Source organism: Mus caroli, chromosome 18, assembly GCF_900094665.2.
Source record: "Mus caroli chromosome 18, CAROLI_EIJ_v1.1, whole genome shotgun sequence".
Lineage (NCBI taxonomy): Eukaryota > Metazoa > Chordata > Mammalia > Rodentia > Muridae > Mus > Mus caroli.
In genome coordinates, this window is record NC_034587.1 from 31989662 (window position 1) to 32010317 (window position 20656).

The window sequence follows — 20656 nt, forward strand, 5'->3', positions numbered from 1 at the left end:
TTTTTCAAGACAGGGTTTCTCTGTGTAGCCCTGGCTGTCCTGGAACTCACTCTGTAGACCAGGCTGGCCTCAAACTCAGAAATCCGCCTGCCTTTGCCTCCCAAGTGCTGGGATTAAAGGCGGATCACCATTATGTCTTAAACCCAGGACATTTGTTCCAGGTTGGAGACCAAACAATCAGCATCGTCCTGCCTTGACCATTTAGAGAGACAAACACGTAGCACTAAGTCCAGCCCAAGAATACAGTTGAAACTTAGCCTTAGGGCCAGAGCAGTTGTTACGATGCCCAAGGTACATCAAACTACCTGAAAAGGGAAGTTTTCTTTTTTTTTTTAGAGATTTATTTATTATATGTAAGTACACTGTTGCTGTCTTCAGACACACCAGAAGAGGGCATCAGATCTCACTACAGATGATTGTGAGCCACTATGTGGTTGCTGGGAATTGAACTCAGGACCTCTGGAAGAGCAGTCTCCCAACTGCTGAACCATCTCTCCAGCTCCCAAAGGGAAGATTTTGATTTTATTTTGTAAGACAGGGTTTCACATAGCTGAGGCTGGCTTTGCACTGGCAGGGAGCTGAGTGTGACCTTGAACCCCAGCTCTCCTGGGTCGGACTCACCAAGTACTCAGTATAAGCACTTACTTTACACTTGGCAGAAAGTTTAAAACTCAGAACCTCAGTTCTGGCTTAAAATCAGGAGTCATGACTTACACACACACACACACACACACACACACACACACACAGGCACGCACGCACGCACGCACGCACTTGCACGCCTTAACTAATCTGCGGGCCATCCTTGCAGGGGTCATGCTTTTGTTCCACCTTTAGTGTAAATGCTGCTGAAAGCAGGCACCATCATTTTTTATTTTTTTTAAATTTTAAACAGATTCATATGACGCTGAGGGTCCAGGCTCTAAAACTTGAAAACTAAAGAAAAGAACTTTGGCATTATCAGGTTATACATGAGGTCTCACAGATCTGTGTTTGTGTGTGTGCGCGTGTGTATAAGGTCAGGTGTTGGCCTTCATCTTCTAACTTTATTCAGTCTCTTCTGTATGCCATGTTAGCTGGCCTGAGAGCTTCCATGGCTTCTGTCCCTACCTCTCTTCTCATGGTGAGGATGACCACGATTACAGACGCACAGTAGAGTGGCCAGTGTCCTATTAGCTCCCTAGGTTTGGAACTCAGAGCCTCATGCAACCGTCTTACTCACCCAATGAGGCACCTCCCCAGCCTGACTGTATTTCTTAACTGTTTATGGTGTGCAAGCTCTGACTCAGTGCTCCTGTGACAAGCAAGCCCTTAAAGGAGCCTCCTCTCATGATGATTCTCCTTATGCAGATCCTCCAGGAAGAGACTGGGTTCCAAGTCACTTCGATTTTACTTTCCCATTTGAGTAAAGAGGCTGAGAAAGGGAAGAAAATACATAGAGGGTAAGTAAGCCATGTTCTCAGAAAACCAGAAGCCTGTGCAGAGCTGCTGCTTGTGGCAAGATATGGGAGACTGGGGATAGAGCTCTGAACTCTCAAACACAATGCTCATCATCTAGAACAGCCAGCAGCTCAGGGAAACCACGTCCAGCCTCAGGAGGGGCACTTCATCAGCAAGACAGGCTTAAAGATATCTAGAGGTTTTGTTTTAATGGGTTTTGTTTTATTTTGTTTGTTTTGTTTTTGAGACAAGGTCACATGTAGACCAGGCTGGCCTCAAACTCAAAGATCCTCCTGCCTTTGTCTCCTTAGTGCTAGGACGAAAGGCATTTACAGCCTGCCTGGCTCTGCCCATGTTTGCAGATATAATCATGGGATTAGCGACACGGAAGATGACTCCTTCTGTCCAGGGTCTGTAGTGTCTTCACTGCCACTGTCATAGTCACTATTGCGGCCTTGCACCCTTCACCAGGAGGGCAATCTGTCCCTGCAGCTGCCGCTCCCCTTCCTGGGCCTTGCTCTGGCTTCGCCAGCTCAGCAGCTCAGCCTGGTGGTCCTGGTGAAGCATGGGACAGTAGCTCTGTGGGTCACACAGCTCCTGAAAGGTACAGGACAAAGGTTTCTCAGACTCCTGAGCCCTGCCTACTACAGAGAAGAGATACTACGGCTCCCTGGGGCTGAGAAACCCGTTTTCTCTTAGACTGCTTTACATCCCTGGAGACTATATGCTAAAGCTGAGCTGGAGCCCCCCTCCCACCATGTCTGAGATCTTCCACATCCTTTTACCATGTACTCTGGAAAGAAATCTCTGTAGCCCCCTTTGAGGATATATAGCTCAGGGTAGTATAATGCCGGATACTGGTTCAGAGCCCTGTCTTTTTCTCTCAGAGAACGGCACCTGTAAAGAAAACACAGAGATGGGTTGGATGGAGGAAGCAAGGCCAGGACTCTATGGTCCTTCAGTGGGAGGGAGGGACGAACACACTATGAGTCACTGCCCCGGAGGACCTCCAGTGCTGGGACGTAGCTCAAGGTAGAGTACCATGTAGTACCCAGAAGACCCAGGGTGTTTTGTTTTGTTTGGTTTTCGGTTTTTCGAGACAGGGTTTCTCTGTGTGGCTCTGGCTGTCCTGGAACTCACTCTGTAGACCAGGCTGGCCTCGAACTCAGAAATCTGCCTGCCTCTGCCTCCAAAGTGCAGGGATTAAAGGCGTGCGCCACCACTGCCTGGCAGAAGACCCAGGTTTAATCCACAGCCACCCCCACCCCAATACACACAGCCTCTCACCATGTTTACCAACCAAGGTCCAGTGACACTCTTCCCTCTCCTCTATTGAAGCTTCATCCCCAAATCCCTGTGTGTGTGTGTGTGTTTACATGGGTTTTTGATTGTTTTGTTTTGTTTTGTTTTTGAAACAGGGTTTCACTATATAGACCAGGCTGGTCTCAAACTCAGTTATCTATCTGCCTCTGACTCCTAAGTGCTGGGATTAGGACCAGCATGGACCGCCATATCTGGATTTTTTTTTTGTTTTGTTTTGGTTTGGTTTTTTTCGAGACAGGGTTTCTCTGTGTAGCCCTGGCTGTCCTGGAACTCACTTTGAAGACCAGGCTGGCCTCAAACTCAGAAATCCGCCTGCCTCTGTCTCCCGAGTGCTGGGATTAAAGGNGTGCCCCCCCCCGCCTGGGTGGATTTTTTTTTTTTTTTTTTTTTTTTGAGACAGGACAGGATCTCTAGCTCAGACTGATTTAGAACCTTAAATTTCTGATCTTCCTGCTTGTGTATCCCTGACACACCACGACTCCCTTACTTTTCTGTGTTGGGATTATAGGTGTGTATAATTATGCCCAGCTTTATGCAATATTGGGGATCAAGCCCAAGGACTAAATATTCTAGGCAAGTACTCTGCCGGCGGAGTTACATCTCCAATGCCCAATTCTTTTGAACTGTAAGAACACCTTCCTTCGATCACCCTAACGCTCATGGAACTGCAGTGGCAGGCATTCATTCAGGTTCATCTCTGTCCAAACAGGTGTGCCAAGTCTCACTCAAGATCCGTTTCCGTCCCCGGCTTCAGCTCATGCAGACACTCACATTCGAGGGCCTCTCTCTGAGGAGAATTCACAGAGGAACACAATGATGACTCTTTTCTGGATATCCAGAGGAACAACAGGCTTCCTCAGAAAGAACTCATGTAGTTCCTTCTGACTGTGCAGGTTTAAGGCTCCCTGCAGAGAAGAATGTTAGCAAGTATTCCTCACGGGCTTGTGTACAGTCAGTACTCGGGAATGACTGGTATACTTTTCTGGGACATTGAGGCCAGAAAAACCAGGCAACAAGGAGTTCCGGGGTGGGAGCCTAAGCCTCCCTCTGTATCTACTCCAGGGCTTGGCACAGACTTTGGTATGTAGCTGCTCAATAAATATTCACAGAACTGAGCCACCCAGAGTATGGGATAAACTATGAGAACTGTCTATGAACATTAAATGGTTGCAAAGTGCTTCCTGGTTCCCGGATGGTTTTTAGGGTTCCTAGACTCCCACAGGAAGGAGGGAGACTGTCAAGGAGGGAAAGGGATTGCTCGAGGTATACAGGATTACAGTGGGAATAAGGACTTCCTTTGATGGGATCCAAAAATGTATCATCTCTGGCCTAGTGCTGGAGCTCACAGGACCCTTTGCCCACACTCTTCTCAGTAAAAGCGAATCTGAAGCCTCTCCTTTCCCATTGCTCACGATATAATCTCACCAGGATGTGGCCTCCCAGGTACTCATACGGATAGCGGCAATCAATGATATAATACCTCTCGACCACACTCTGGAACTTTCCAGACAGCAAAGCAGCCACCTGCACACAAAGAATGAGTAAATATCCTGATCACTGTTGTTCTGAGAGAGAGGAGCCACACAGCTCCTTTCTGCATATTCCCATTATTGTACTATATGCAGAACCTCCAAGTGTAGCCTGTATTTGCAACATGGCATGTGGATGAAGCCTAATCCCACATACGAGTGTGAGATGAAGATATACATGGAATTATACTTGAAATCTTTGTTTTGTGAGATAAAGTCTTAAGTAGCCCAGGCTGACCTCAAACTCACTATGTACCAGAGGATAGCTCTGAACTCATGGTCCTCCTGGCCCCAACTCCTAACTGCTGGGATTATAAGCATGTACCACTAGCCCCGATTTCTTCTTACACCTTAAGTAAAAGCATACAAATTGATAATTATCTTAGCATTGTCTAGGACTCTGAAATATTACAAACAACTCAAGCATCCATTCAGGGGGATTTAGTTAAACAAATTGTATATGCTGGCATAACAGATTACAGCCATTAAAATAACATAGATTTTGTCTGTCTGCTTTGTTTTTTGAGACAGGATTTCTATGTGTTGCTCTGGTTGTCTGGTTCTGTTCCATAGACCATGCTGGCCTCAAACTCACAGAATCTGCCATCCTCTGTCTCCCAAGATCTGGAATTAGAGGTATGTGCCGCCACTACCACCTGACCTTTTTTTTTTCTTGACACTTGGTCTTACTATGCAGCCCTGGCGCTGGCCTCACTTTGGCTTCTTACAATGATCTCACCAAATTAACTGCAACACTCCAAGTTCACCATTACTCTATTATTTATAAACTGGGTAGGTGGATCTCTATAATCATGGCCAGTCTGGTCTATACTGTAAGTTCCAGGCCAGATCCTGTCTGAAAGAGGAAGGTAGGAGACTGGAGTACCTTAGGTGGTACAGTGCATACACTCAGCCTGTTCCCTCTACCCTGCAACACTGCCAGCACTCCTTATACCAGGTGTGGTGGGACCTGCTTGTAATCCCAGCACTCAGGAAGTCCAGGCAAAAGGCTCAGAAATCTGAGGTCATTAGTCATCTCATCTCAAATACATAGTGATTTACAATCAGTCAAGATAAAGGAGAATCAGACACTCTGTCTCAAGAGAGTCATCTTTCGTGTGTGTGTGTGTGTGTGTGTGTGTGTGTGTGTGTGTGTGTGTTTGTGTGTGTGTGTGTGTTAGAGAGAGAGAGAATTATTAACATGTAAGTCAGGAATCATGGCTGCTTTAAGACCCCAACTGAGTGATTTTTTTTTCTTCTTTTTATGTTTTCCTTCCTTTCTCTACTTCATAATAATACATCATTTGTTTAACTAAAAAAATTTTTTTAAAGGCTTATTTATTTTATGTATATGAGTGCTCTATCTGCATGTACACCTGCATGTCAGAGGAAGACATCAGATCCCATTACAGATGGTTATGAACCACCATGGGGTTGCTGGGAACTGAACTCAGGACCTCTGGAAGAGCATCCGGTGCTTTTAACTGCTTATCCATCTCTTCAGCCCCTTAAGTAAAAATTTTAAAAAGACAGAAATTGGAGCGGGGCAGTGGTGGCACACACCTTTAAGCTCAGTATTTGGGAGGCAGAGGCAGACGGATCTCTGAGATCAAGACCAGCTTGGTCTACAGAGTGAGTTCCAGGACAGTCAGGGCTACACAGAGAAACATTGTCTCAAAAAAAAAAAAGAAAGAAAGAAAAAAAAAGAAAAGAAAAGATACAAAGGAACCCTTCAATACAGCTTCAGCCCAGTAAGAGCCCATGAGAGTGGACAGAGGGACAGAGTGAAAGACATACAGACTGAAGTGGGTGTTGGGAGCACAGGCCAGCAGCTGATGATATGATCTAACCAGTGGCCATCTCCAGCTTGTACTTACTGTGTCTGGGCTGATATACTTCAGATCTGGGTGTTTCCCTGGCACTGTTGGCAGCACACACACCTGGAAAGACCCGAGAACTGAAATAACAGCAGGAATTCCCCCGCCAAAGCATCCCAACAAACCCTCCCATATGGTCCTTTCCAAGTGACTATCCCACAAGAAGGGATTGATAGAGAATTTATGAGCAGCCAAAAAGTTAACTAACTAATAAACAGCTATTGAAAATGATGAAATAAGGGTCCGCAGAGATAGCTCAGTGGTTAAGAATACTTAGTTGTTCTTCCAGAGGACCTGGGTTCTCACAGATGGTGGGTCAAAACTGTCTCTAGCTCTAGTGCCAGTAGATTTGACACCCTCTTGTGACCTCTGACGACACTGCACAGATGTGTACAGACATACATGCAAGCAAAACATCCATACACATAAAATAAAAATATTGTTGTTGGTTTTTGAAAGTAAAAAAAAAAAAAACTATGAAACTTTGGCTGTCCTGGAACTCACTCTGTAGACCAGCCTGACCTTGAATTCACAGAGATCTGCCTGCCTCTGCCTCCTGAGTGTTTGTATTAAAGGCAAGGCTAAATCTTTTCTTATTTCTTTAATGATAAAATGGGGGGCTAGAGACCTTGCACAGTGGTTAAGAGCACTTGCTGCTTTTCCGAAGGACCAATGTGCATTTTCCAGCAACTACATTATGGCTCACTTGCCCATACATATATTCAGGGAAAACACCTACAAATATAAAATAGGGCTGGAGAAATGGCTCATAACCATCTAAATGGGATCTGATTCCCTCTTCCGGTATGCAAAATGACAGATCACTCAAATATGTGTATATGTGTGTATATATGTATATAAATATTTTTTAAAAAGAAAAAGGCTTAAAAAATAAAAATAAACAAGACTTTTTACTATTGGTGTTAATGATAACATGGGGCCGGGTAAACTGCTCAGTTGGTGAAATCATGCAATTATGAGGAGCTACGTTTGGTCCCTAGCATCGACAATAAACCGTGTAGGATGGCATGCATTTGTAATCCCAGAGCTGAGCAGCATGGGCACAAGGATCCTTGGGGCTTGCTGGCCAGCCAGACTTGTTTATCTGCAAGTCCTAGGTGCCAGTGAGCCCATGTCTCAAAACACAAGGTGACAGCTCCTGAGGAACACTGTCCAAGGCTGACCTATGGCTTTCACAGGTATATACACACTAAAGCACACACAGCACCCCGTACACCCCAAACCAGAAGATAAAATGTGCAAGCACATCAAAATACATCCATAATCCTGGTAGTGGTCAGGAGGATTCTGAACTACGAAATACTATCTGTAAAAAACAGAACCATGGGACCAGAGATAGGGCCCCGGGGCAGAGGCATGTGCCAGCAAGCCTGAAAACCTGAGTTCAATGCCCAGGACCCACAGTGAGTGGAGGAAGCCGACTCCCTCAAGTGTTGCTACTGTATTATGATATGAACACACACACCCTCATGCACACATAACTTACTCTAAAAAAACGCACTCTAGCAAACTCTAGCACTGTATCTCATCCTAACGAGACGATACAAAGCAACAGAGAAACACAAAACCCCAACAGACCCACAGTGGGGTAAGAGGATTTGTTATTGTTGCTGTAGTGTGTGTGTGTGTGTGTGTGAAGGATACAAAACTCACTTGTTTGTATTTGTGTAGAAAAGTCTAGAAATAAATATAAAAAATAATTTTTCTGGTTGATAAGGTTTGGGATAAATGTTATCATTTTCTACCATTTTTTTTTGTATTAACCAACACACACACACACACACACACACACACACACACACACACACACACACGGGGGGGTGGGGAAGGAAAGGAAGAAGGAGCAAATGCACCTTTGAGAAATCACCAATCAGAAGCTCTGAGCCAGATTCTTCCTCCTCCATCTGAACGGCGTTCATGTCACAGAGTGGGACCATCTTCTTTAGACTTAAGCCCTGAAAAGACAAAACTCCCACTACTTCCAGTTCTCATGTTAAAGATGTAAAGACCTGGACTGGCAAGATGACTCAGTAAATAAGGTACTAGCTGGGTCCTGGCGACCTGAGTTCAATTCCCAGAACCTATATAAATGTGGAAGGGAAAACCGTTTCCTAAAACTGTTCTCTGAGCTCCACATACATGTCACATGCCCCCCCCCACACACGCAAAATTAAATACATACACATATAAATAAGACAAACGTCTAGAGAAGTTTTAAGTAAATATAATTTTTTTTAAGCTGTGGAGAAACTGGGACTTCTGTGCATTGCTGGTGGGAATGTAAAATGATATACTGCAATAGGCAGTTCCTAAAACTTAAGTGTAAAACTGTCATATCTGAACAGTATATAGACTGAGGTAGAGCTCATGGGCTCAGCAGTTACCTAACATTCACTAGATCCTGAGTTCAACTCCAACACTGAAAACAGTTTCAAGACACGTCACAGACTTGGCATGCTGGTACACACTTGCAATTCCAGCACTTAGAATTAGAACACTAAGGCCAGTCAGGGCTACATAATAAGACTCTGCCTTAAAAACAACAACAACACTTGACACTCCAAAGATATGTACTTTTCTCTCCCTCCCAAGCCCATGCCAGGGATTGAACTCAGGACCTCCTATACACATATAGTCTCTTTGTATGTGTGAGTGCTGCTGTGGGTCAGAGGTCAACCCTGGTGTCATTTCTCAGGAGTCATCAACCTGGTTATTTGCAACAGGGTCTCAAAATGAAGTCTGGGCCCCGCTGAGTAGACAAGACTGGCCAGCCTCCCGTGGTTGCCTCCTTAGCACTGGGATTGTAAGTGTTACCACATCTGGTGCTGAGGCTGGAGGTGGGCTCCCATGCACACAGTAAGTACTTTACCAGTTAAGCTATCTTAAAAATAAAAAAAGATTTATTTCATTTTTATTTTATGTATGTTTTGCCTGAATGTAAGTATGTGCACTATGTTTGTGCCTGCTGCTCTCGGAGGCCAGAAGCAGAAGTGGCAATCAGATCCTTAAAACTGGAGTTACAGGTAATTGTGAACCGCCAGTGTAGGTGCTAGGAACCAAACCTGTATCCTCTGGAACCTGTGTCCCCTGGAAGAACAGCTAGTGCTCTTAACCACAGAGCCTTAGCTCCAGGCCCAAACTGAACTATCTTTTTAGCCCAAGGAATCTTCTCTCAATTATGGCTGTCCTTAGCTGTAGTAATATAGCAATACTGGTTAGTATCATGCTTATTGAATGTTGTTACTACTTACATCAGTTATTATTGATACAATAAACTAGGGTTGGAAAGATGGCTCCGTGGTTGGAAAACACTTGCTGCTCTTTCAGAAGACCAGAGTTGGGTCGGCTCCTAACAATCACATCTGATACAATCTTCTGGCCCACACAGATATTTACATAAACATATAAATAAAAATAAGATAGACCTTTAAAGAATAATAAAGTATGTAGAACATTATAAGTTGCTTTCTAAGTTTTTCTTTTTCTTGTTTCTTTTTTTAGGGGGCTGTGGGGAGAAGAGAAGGTTTCACCATGTATCCCTCCCTGGCTGGGCTGGAACTCACTATGTAGACCAGACTAGACTCCGGCTCCTTCTGCCTCTACTTCCCAAATGCTGATAGTAAAGGCATGTGCCATCACTCCCCGAAAAAAACATTTCTATTTTATTGAGGTATATTTTCACAAACAAAAAATGTAAACCTTCAAGATATATAATAAAAATTAATGTCCTTCATCAAACACTGCTTCCCTGTGTTTGCATAGATACCACACACACACACACACACACACACAGAGAGAGAGAGAGAGAGAGAGAGAGAGAGAGAGAGGAGGAGGAGGCTGGCCTTGAACTTGGACTCTCTTGACTCAGCTTCCCGAATGCTGGAGTTATACAAACTGCTTTTAATACTTTATCATATGAACAGCAATTCTATGAAAGGTTTATCATGTTCTCCATTTTATCTATTTTTTGCATGTGTGTTCATGTAACCATGTGCATGTGTGTAGATGCCTGCAAACATGTGTGGAGGGCTGGGTGGATACCAGGATCCTTGTTCACTAAGGCAGAGTCTGTCACCTGAATGTGCTGGCAAGGCTGTCTATCTCCACCTGCTGGCTTCACCTTTCTAGGGCTGAGATTAAGGTAGACCCACCCAGCATTTATGTGGGTTCCGAGGACCCGAATTGGGGTCCCCATGCTTAAGTAACATGTCCTTTATGGGCTGGGCAGCTTTCTAATTTAAAAGGGAAAAATTAAGTTTGCAGTAGTGTGGCCAAGAACTGGAGCCCAAGTGCCCAACTCCATGACACCGCATCTGCCTTGTGTTGACACAGGGCATTCCTCTGTTACCGTGGCTAACTTCAAGCTTGAGGAAACCTTAGTAGAGACCAAGTGCTAGAATTATATCCAGGAACCGCCAAGGCTGGCAAATCACTTATTTCTAACTCTTTAAAGTTGCCACAAGGTGTGCGTTGTGCGGCTAGTGTGGTGCTCCCATCCCCCACCCTGCCTTTTATGCTCCTCTCACATCTCCATCAGTCAGCCCGGTGCCCTTCACAACTCACTCCATTTAAACAAATGCATTTAAAGCCATCAGAAGTGCCAAACACCTCAGAGACTATCTCTGCTGTCCACACACACCTACAAGGCACACACAGCTTCAGGCTATCTCCCTGTGACGAGGGAAGTGCCTTGGAAGACCTGCTAGGTTATTCCAGCCATTGCTTTGATAGTGTCTAAAATTACTGACCAAAACTTTTCATTCAGTAATAGAATGCTCTTCATGGTGATGAGACACTGTCTGTCGGGTATCTCTTAGAGTCTAAAGAATTTCTTTTCTTTCTTTCTTCCTTTCTTTTTTTTTAAGAAAAATTTTTTTTTGTTTGGACTCAAACCATGGCCCTCTGAAAGAGCATCCAGGGCTCTTTACTGCAGAGCCATCTCTCCAGTCTTATTGTCCTTGTTGAGACCAGGTCTCATTATGTACTCAAGGTTGGCCTTTAACTCACAACCCTCTGCCTCTACCTACAAAGTAATGGAATTACAGATATGCATCACCACTGAGACTCTGTCTTTTGTTTTGTTTTGTCACAGCCCTAGTACAATAGGCAAACAATATTGTTTACTTAAGATCAAATGTAGACGCCCATGGCTGTAATCCTAGCACTTGGAAGGCTGAGGGAAGAGGATTTCAAAGAGTTTCAAGTCAGCTTAGGCTACTACAGTGAACTCCAGAGCTGCTTTGGCTACAAGTAAGTTCCAGGTCAGCCTGGGCCTCGGAGTGAGACCTGATCTTAAACAAACAAACAAAGTGAAAAAGAAAAGTTGGTACGGTAGCACAGGATGCCACACCTATAGTCCTAGTATTCAGGAGGTTAAGATAGGAAGGTTGCCAGTTCAAAGCCACTCTGGGCTAAACAGCAATGTCAACAGCCTGGACTACTTAATGAGACCCTGTTTTTTTTTAAGAAAATAGAAAACAAAAACAATGACAAACATCCAAAAGCCACTGAGATGATTCAGTTTGTGAGGCCTGATGACAGAGTTCGATGCTTGGACCCACAAGGTAGGAGAGAACTAACTTTCACGAACTGTCCTCTGGCCACCACATATATGCCATGCATGTGCATGCACACACAGAAACAAACGTAGACACCATAGACAGATGGAGTAAGTAAACTGCAAAACAAAGGTGGAAAGTGAAAAGTAACATGACACTGAACCTTGGCGTCCTGGTCTCCCAGGGAACACTCCATTGGGTCTTCTGAAATCCCTTCTTGGTCTTCTAGCTTTACATTTTGACTCAGCTTAGGAACTGTAGTAATGGGACTGCCCAGGTGCTTCATTTCCTGTCAAGTATACTGACAAGATTAAAACCTATTTAGGGCCGAGTATGAAAACATATGTCTATGATCCCACAGATCAAGGGGCTGAAACAAAAGAATCCAGAGTCTGAGGCAAGCCTTAGCTGCCTACTCAAATGCTAACTCCACAAAAGAAAAAACAAATTAAAATTTAAATTAATAGAAAAAAAAAAAACGAGAAATCCTTACCTTATTTGGAACATACACATCATGTTAGCAACAATATAAATGTAAGAGTTAAACTGTACAACCCTTAAAAGAAGCTGCATGTAGTGGCAGAAACCTACAGGACTCAGGAGACAGAGGAGGAGGAGGAGGAAGAGGAGGAGAAAGAGAGCCTGAGTGAAGGAGTTCAAGGCTGCCCTGAGCAGCACAGTAAAACTTCATTTCAAAAACTAGAAAAGAAATGGACACTGTGCCCTGTGGCACATCGTTGTTGACCTAGCACCTACATTGGGACAGCAGGATTGTTGTGGGCTTGAGGATAGCGTGGACTCTAAGAGCCTGAAACCTTGTCTCAAATCCCCAAAAGGAAAGGAAGAGAAAAGAAGAGGAAAACAAAGGCTAAGAAGAATTCTCAGCCCGCAGTTTAAACAACCCAAACTATCCGAAGGCACATAGCTCCTCATGTTGGCCGTTACTATTCCCACCCTCTTCTCAGCTACAGCAGTGGCTTAGTGAAAGTCAACGGCCAGGAGTCCATGGCTGTTGTCCTGTCGCCCAAGATACTTCAGCCACCACTTGATCGTAGTCAGTAACTCACCAGCTCACACAGAGGAGAAGCCAGAGGACCTCCAGGCATTTTTCGAAACCTTGGGGTCCTAGGTGCCTCCCATTCCAATGCCTTTAAGCTGGTGTTTATCTGCACAAGAAAGACCTGCATCAATCAGCTGGAGGGAGAAAAGCAGTAATGCTGCCTGCCAAAAATATCACATCTGATCAAACTATGAATAACTCTCATGAAACACATAAACGTAATCACTAAATCATATCTGAAGATACAAATAATGCTGTGGATTTGATGTCTGACACACAGATTTGCTTTGGAGGATACATATTTTATCATCATAAGCAAAAGGACAGGGGATGAAAGAAAGCTTGCTTGGGAAGGGATCTGCAATTTTATTTGTAGATATTTATTATTTTTAAAGTGTATTTACTTTATGTATATGAGTGTTTTGTTTGCATAGATATGTGTACTACATGTGCCCCTGGTGCCTGCAGAGGCCAGAAGGCACTCGATGCCCTGGAACTGGACTTACAGATGAGATGGGTGTGGAGCTGCCATGTGGGTGTTGGCAACTCAACTAAAGTCCTCTGGAAAAGCAGTAAGTGCTTTTAACCACTGAACCACCTCTGTAGTCCTGGACTGTGAGATTTTAAAGAGCGATTTACAAGAGGAGATTAAAAAGGCAATAACAGGAATAGAAAGATGACTCAGCTAACAAAGGCACTCAGCACAAAGCCTGACAATTTGTGTTCGATCCCTGGAACTGAGGCGGCCTAAGAAACAGAAGGAACAAACTGACTTCTAAAGGTTGTCCTTCGACCTCTACGGGCACATGAGCACACAAACACACACACAGATACACCCACACAGATACACAGACACAGACACAGATATACACATAATAAATAAATACAGAAAAAAAATTAAGGGGCAGTGGTAGTAGTAATTTTTAAAAGATGATTATAAACACCTAAAACCAGGCATATCTTCTCTAGTATAAGGAAAGAATAAAAGCATAGTGGAGACTAGAGATAGGGCTCAGCGGTTAAGAGCACTTAGAGAGGACTCAGGTTCAATTCTCAGCACCCACATGGTGGCCAAGAACCACCTGCAACTCTAGTTGCAGAAAATCCAACCACCCCTTCCAGCTCTGTGGGCACTGCACTAATGTGGTGCACAGACACACACACTGGCAAAACACTCACACCCATAAAATAAAAACAAATGAATCCGAAAGAAAGGAGAATAGAATAGCCACTTTAGCATGTATACCGATCCAGCTGAAGGGATGGAAGACACAGAAGATGGCTAGAAAAGCACTGTAGGTGGACGGATTAAAGAATCATCGTAGTAAGTGGTCAGTAAGGCTTATATAAAAAGGACCAGCCGGGCGTAGTGGCGCACGCCTTTAATCCCAGCACTCGGGAGGCAGAGGCAGGCAGATTTCTGAGTTCGAGGCCAGCCTGGTCTACAAAGTGAGTTCCAGGACAGCCAGGACTATACAGAGAAACCCTGTCTCGAAAAACCAAAAAACAAACAAACAAACAAACAAACAAAAAGGACCATAGTGTCCTCAAGAGAGTTTATCTAAGGAGAAATCAGAAAAAATTAATATGAGCCTGCTGGTAGTGCACAGCTAATCCCACCTAAGTGACTGACACAGGACCTCAAGTTCAAGGTCATAACTTAATGAAATTCTTTCTCAAAGACAAAAAAAGGCCAAAGGAGGCCAGACACTGAATGTAATTGTCCAATGACAGAGTGTTTGCTCAGGACACCTGAGGCCTTTCATGCAATCCCTAATACCGAAAGAATGAAAGACCAAAGTTTAGTTTAGCCTACTGATGAAGGTCTGTAATCCTAGCTACTTGGGAAGCCTGCATAACTGGACCCTGTATTTTTTTCTTTAATTTATTTATTGTTACTTAATGTAAATTGGTGTTTTGCCCACAAGTATGTCTATGTGAGGATGTGAATTATAGACAGTTTTGAGTTCCCATGTGGGTGCTGGGAATTGAACCCAGGTCTTCTAGAAGAGCACTCAGTGCTCTTAACCACTGAGCCATCTCTCCAGCCCCATGGACTCTATCTTAAAAACAGCACACAAAAAGTGAGCTGTAGGCTGCTGCTTGCCTGGCATGCACTAGGGCTGTATACTGCTCCATCCTCAGGAATCCAAGACAAGGCAGGGGTATAGCTCAATGACATGAAAGGGCTGTTTGAACGATGACTACATCCAATCCTTAGCAATAAAAGTGCAAAAAAAAAAAAAAAACCACAAAGAATTTATGAACAAATTATGTTATGTATGTTCTTACAAAGTAAAATTATTTAGGGCTAGTGTTCAGTGGTAAACAGTGCTTGCGGGGAAAGAAGCCTAAAGTCCTGAATTCCAGCCCTGGACCCATGTGAATAGGCAAAAACTGACTTCCAGCAGCCCATTACAGGAACTTACACTCACACACAGTTTGTGATGCCCTCCAAATAGTTATTTTCAGGATAGCAGCAGCAACTTGAGATCTAAACCAACAAACTGAACAGAGCTGACAGTTCCCAGTTTAGGAAGTAACACTCACATTTTCTTTACGTGCAGATGTGCTACGCTTTGCAATCTTCCTGTGGCCGTGATCCATAGCATTTGGAGTACTACAAAGAAGCTGTACCTAAAAGACAGATGTGTCTACAGAAAGCATCCAACAGCCACAGCCACGAGGCTGTGTGCAACCCTCTGCCGCCCACCTGAGAGACAAACCAAAGTCAGGAAGGAAAATCTAGGCTTGGTGGCACATGGCTTCAGTCTCAGTGTTCAGTACCTGCACCAGCCCAGGTAGCTAAACACAGTGAGGCACTCTCTTAACAGAAAGACAAAGAGAAAAGAAGAGAGGGAGGGAGGGAGGGAGGGAGGGAGGGAAGGGGATGGAGATCCACTTACTGGGATACCTTTCATAAGGTCCTGGTGAAAATCCCTGAAGATTAAACAAAGACAAGCACTAATCAGCTAATCCCCATATTCAGTTTGGTTCTTCAGTGGTTGGGGCACCCGGGTTTCTTCTGTTCAAGGGGCCCCAGTCTTTGCGATTCTATGTGTCTTCTAACAATATTCAGGGTATCCAAGACTTAGTGGTGTCCTGGGGGGAAGGCCCTCAATTCACTAGCATAACTATATAAGATAAATATGCGCCAAGTGGGAGTTTGTCTTTTGTTCAAATTTTAGTGCTAGGGATGGAACCTAGGGCCTTGTACAAGCCAGGTAAACATTCTACCACCAAAGGGCACCTCCCACTCCTGGCTTACTTTTTTTTTTTTCTTTTTAATTTCTTCTTCCCTCTCAAATTTCTATCTAGTCTGTACAAAATAGGCTATTTAAGGTTTGAAAGAGTTGCATTCAAATCAGTTTTTACTCTATGTATACCCCCTGGCTAACTATTTTAGAATCTCCAGGAGAGACTCCACAGTGGTTGTAACAACAAACAAAATGTTTCCTATGAGCTAGATACATGTTTTGTTTTTCTTCTTTTTTTGGGGGTAGGGTGGGGATAGAGGTGGGAGGTGGTATTAAGATAGGGTCTCACACAGCCCAGGCTGGCCTCAGGCTTTTTATGTAGCTAAGGCTGGCCTCATGCCTCTCCCACCTGAGTCCTGAGATTACAAATGTAAACCATATTACCTGGGTCTGTTTGGAGTATGTTTTTATTTTTGGTTTGGGTGGTGTTTTGTTTTGTTTGAGACAATGTCTCATATAGCCCAGCCTCTCATTTTATCTAATCTTTGCAATAGCTGTTCTTAATAAGCACTTTTGTTACCTCATAGGAATAAAGAAAATACAATCCAATGAATTAAGAAGCTGTGGGTCCCAGCTAGTGAAGTAGTCACCAGAACCCAGACAGTCTCATTTCCCACCCTGCATCCTTAGCCACAAAAATACAGGACTTCTCACGTGCAAAGAGAAGCCCTACCGTGAGTGCAGGGCACCATTTCTCTTCATGTAAAAACAAGGTATTTCCATGTATGCTGAGTGAAAATAGCCTGGATTTCACAACACTATTTAGAACTGAAAAACTTAAAAGCTTTCAAGTCAGAATCTCTGAAACCCACTAATGTCCAAAGTAAAATACTTTAGAGTGTACAGAGTCTACATAGGATAACATCCCTGTGATTCATACAGAAAGGCTACAGCATACAGACCATTTAACAGCAAAACTTACTTGCCAGTTAACTGTCCATCCAGAGGTCCAGATGAATCCAAGGAACCTGCAATCAGATATGAAGAATCATAGGCTGGAGATATAGCTTACTTGGTAGTAGTTTGCCCAGCATGCACAAAGTCCTGGGTTTAATTTTGTAGACTAGGCTGGCCTCGAACTCAGAAATCTGTCTGCCTCTGCCCCCGAGTGCTGGGATTAAAGGCGTGTGCCACCACGCCCGGCTCATCTTCTATTTCTATCCTATTACCATATCGTCTCTCTGAAAAGTTAGTTCTCCTTAAGTTGTAAGTCTTAGCCTTAAAGATGGAGCCATCTCTCCAGACCAAGAGATGGCTTGGCAGTTAGGTGCACTAGTTGCCCTTCCAAAAACCCCAGCATCCACATGGTAGCTGCTCTTCAATACCCAGCATGCCATGGTAGCTCACAGCAGTTTATGGTCCCAGTCCCAGAGGATCTAGTTCTTCTGGCTTCTGAGGGCACCAGGCACACGTGCAGGGCACATACACACACATGAATGCACATTTATACACATAACACATTAATAAATATAAATGTTTAGGTTAAAAGCTAGGCTTCCTTTTAAAGACTATACCCCTACCATTGTCCTCAAGGTCAGCAGAAGTAGTAAGCTGAGAGGCAGACATCTCTCCATTGCTAAGATTCGAAAGGTCAAGGCAACATTTTGGGGTTCCTCTGTTGAGACATAAAAATATATCAAGATTCCCATTAGGGTGTATTACTCTTAAAAGGTAGAGTTCAGTCCTGTATTTGGGTCTCTCTCAATTACTATCACAAAAAACTAAACAGTATCCAAACCAATCAGCTCAGACTGGGTTGAGAAGAACCCCCCCCAATTTTTCCTATTTCAATAATGTGAGCCTCGTTTTCTTTTCACCAACATACTGAAATAGGATCTATTTAATGAGAATCTAAAGAGATGACTTTTAAGAATTTTTACTACATTTTATATACTGTGTGTACACATATTGGTATGTGAGTCAGAAGACGGCTTGCAATAGACAGGGGACCTAACTCAGGCCATCAGGTTTCGTGACAGGTGCCTTTACGTCTCACTTGCCCAGTGAATAGGATCTTAGCCCTCAATTGTCTATCCTGTTCACCCTGAACACATAAACTCAACTTCTCCCTGGAATTTCTACTCCTTCTCAATACTTGTTTGCTAATGAGGCATAAAGACAGCATGACCAGAATTTAAAGTATATCACTAACACAAACACAAAGTGACAACTCATATAACACACTAATAGAGTTTTTAGAATGCTTTCTAGACAGTACATTGATTCCGACATTACAGGAAAAGATTACTCCTGGTAAGAAAGAAAATTATTTTTTTTCTTCTTGTTATTTGTCTGTTTGCAATAGGGTCTCACACTACAGCCCACTAGTTGTCCTGGAATTTACTAGGAGCCCAGGCTGGCCTTGAACCTGTTGATCATCCTTCTCTCAGCCTACAGAATGGTGAGATTACAAACATACCCACCAAGTCCTATTTAGAAAAAGGTTCTTTGGTTGTTTTTTTACATAGAAAGGAAGCCCAAGACTTAAGAGTCATATAGTTCAAGATCATAGTTGAGACTCAAACTCTGGACCTTGAAACAGGATAACTCAGCAAACAAACTTGTTCATAAAAATCAAAGATAAGGCGTAAAAATAAAAATTAATTTACAGACGGGAGAGATGGCTCAGTGATTAAGAACTTGCTATTCTTCTAGAAGACTGCACTTGGGTTACTACCACCCAGCTCCCACTTCAGGTAGCTCACAACCACCCCCATCCCCCAAATTAACAATAAATGTTGTTTAAAAATAAATTTACCCCGACAGAATGCTTAGGTTTGCCGAGTCATGGAGTTTGTCTTTCGGAGATTCAGAGAAATCTGAACGGGTGGTAAAAGAAGTGTTTCTCTCCAAAAGTAGGTGTAATATCTTCCTTTGTTTGGACCTAAAACTGGGTGCTGAAACAGAACTTCCCTCTTCACTTGCAGGTGGGATAGGTCCAGTAGACATGACTTCAGAGTCTTCACCGAGGGAGGTGGGGCTATCTAGGAGAAGAACACTCCAGATATTCAACAACTCCAGTCTCTCCACCCTTTCCAGTGCCCGGTTGAGCCCGGGTGGAGGAGCATCCCGGTAGGATGAAGGGTTTAACCTCTTGGAATGTTACATTGCAGTTGCTCAGGGCGAAAACTTACAGACGTCAGGCAAGCTCAGGACTTCAAAGGTGGAACGAAGAGAAGACTGGCTTGATCCCGACCACGCAGTTTCACACTCTTGACCAGAAGAAACCGATCTAACAAACAAGATGAGGCTATACGGATCTCGGGTCCCGAACGAACCCTGCAGGGACAATCGGGTATCCGAGATTCCCGGATGGACACAGCTCCCGGCTTACCTTAAGTTTAAAGGCCGACTTGAATTTTGTGAGATTTAAAAAAAAAAAAAAAAAATCCTGCAGGACTGGACGGAAGCGAAGACTCCACAGAATGACAAGGGATCTGAGGAACAGAAGCGATTCTTCGGGTTAAAATTGCATCTACGTGGCCCGAGGTTCAGCTTTGCTGCTTCTCTCCGGAGATGGCCTGAAGGCAAAGCCAACAGCCAGAGGTCTGACCTTTCAAACCTTCCACTCTCTCAACAACCTATCACCGCTCTCCTGCTAGCAGCGTCAGCCAATCATCGCACGAGAACACGACCCCGCCCCCTGACCAATCGCTACATTCATACCTAGTCCTCTGGGCAGCTCCGCCATACAGAGAGCCTGGTACACATTGGCTCTCCCTCTGGCCAATCGCCACATCCTTCCTTGTACTCAATTCTCTCCGCCCTAAGAACCCCGGGCGATTTAAATTGAGCCCCGTTAACGTTGACTATCTTCAAGAACTGCTTTTGGATGAAGTTTTCGCTTCTCCTTGCTTCTTTCTCGCGTTGTTCCTCTTGAGTTTTGTTACCTTTCGGCTGGAAATGGACCACTTGCCGCCGGTGTGGCAGTGGTTGGAGCATGACCATGTTGATGATGAGCTGTCATTCCAAGAGGTTTTCTAGATAGAAATTCCTTTTCAGGGAGAATAGAGGAACGGAACCTTTTGACGTATTCTTTATGGCAGGAGGGTTTCATGCCTATAATCCCAGCACTTGGAAGACGGAGATAAAAGGGTCGCGGTGAATTTGAGGACAGCCTGCACTACAGAGTGAGTTCCAGATCTAGCCGTGGGCTAGAGTGAGATCCTACTTGAAGGAGGCGGGTATAGTGATGGTGGTGGCGGCGGCGGCAATGGTAGCGGCGGCGACGGCGGCGGCGACGGCGGCGGCGGTGGTGATGATAGGAATGGAATCCAGAGCACACTACACAAGGACTGTCGTTTAGCTGTTAGTTCCCAGTCCAAGAAATTATTTTTTAAGATTTTTTTTTTTTTTTTTTTTTTTTTTTTTTTTTTTTTTTAGCCAGGCGTGGTGGCACACGCCTTTAATCCCACCACTTGGGAGGCAGAGGCAGGCGGATTTCTGAGCTCGACGCCAGCCTGGTCTACAGAGTGAGTTCCAGGACAGCCAGGGCTACACAGAGAAACCCTGTCTCAAAAAAGCAAAAACAAACAAACAAAAAAAAAGATTTATTTTTAATTATGTGTATATGTGTATGAGCATTTGTGCC

General features: G+C 44.1%; 1 protein-coding gene across 1 annotated transcript; it reads right to left on the minus strand.

Moving 5' to 3' along the window:
• Window positions 1–1646: 1646 nt before the first annotated feature.
• On the minus strand, window positions 1647–19600 carry Cdc25c (cell division cycle 25C). Its single transcript, XM_021150461.1, has 15 exons — window positions 19400–19600; window positions 19200–19297; window positions 18824–19049; window positions 17586–17680; window positions 16988–17033; window positions 15715–15748; window positions 15359–15445; window positions 12816–12914; window positions 11912–12037; window positions 8044–8145; window positions 6170–6232; window positions 4189–4287; window positions 3535–3668; window positions 2226–2337; window positions 1647–2037 (listed from the first exon to the last, which is right to left on the minus strand). Exons 3-15 carry the CDS (start codon window positions 19012–19014, stop codon window positions 1885–1887), a joined length of 1341 nt encoding a protein of 446 aa, XP_021006120.1. The 5' UTR covers window positions 19015–19049; window positions 19200–19297; window positions 19400–19600; the 3' UTR covers window positions 1647–1884.
• Between the last annotated feature and the right edge of the window lie 1056 nt (window positions 19601–20656).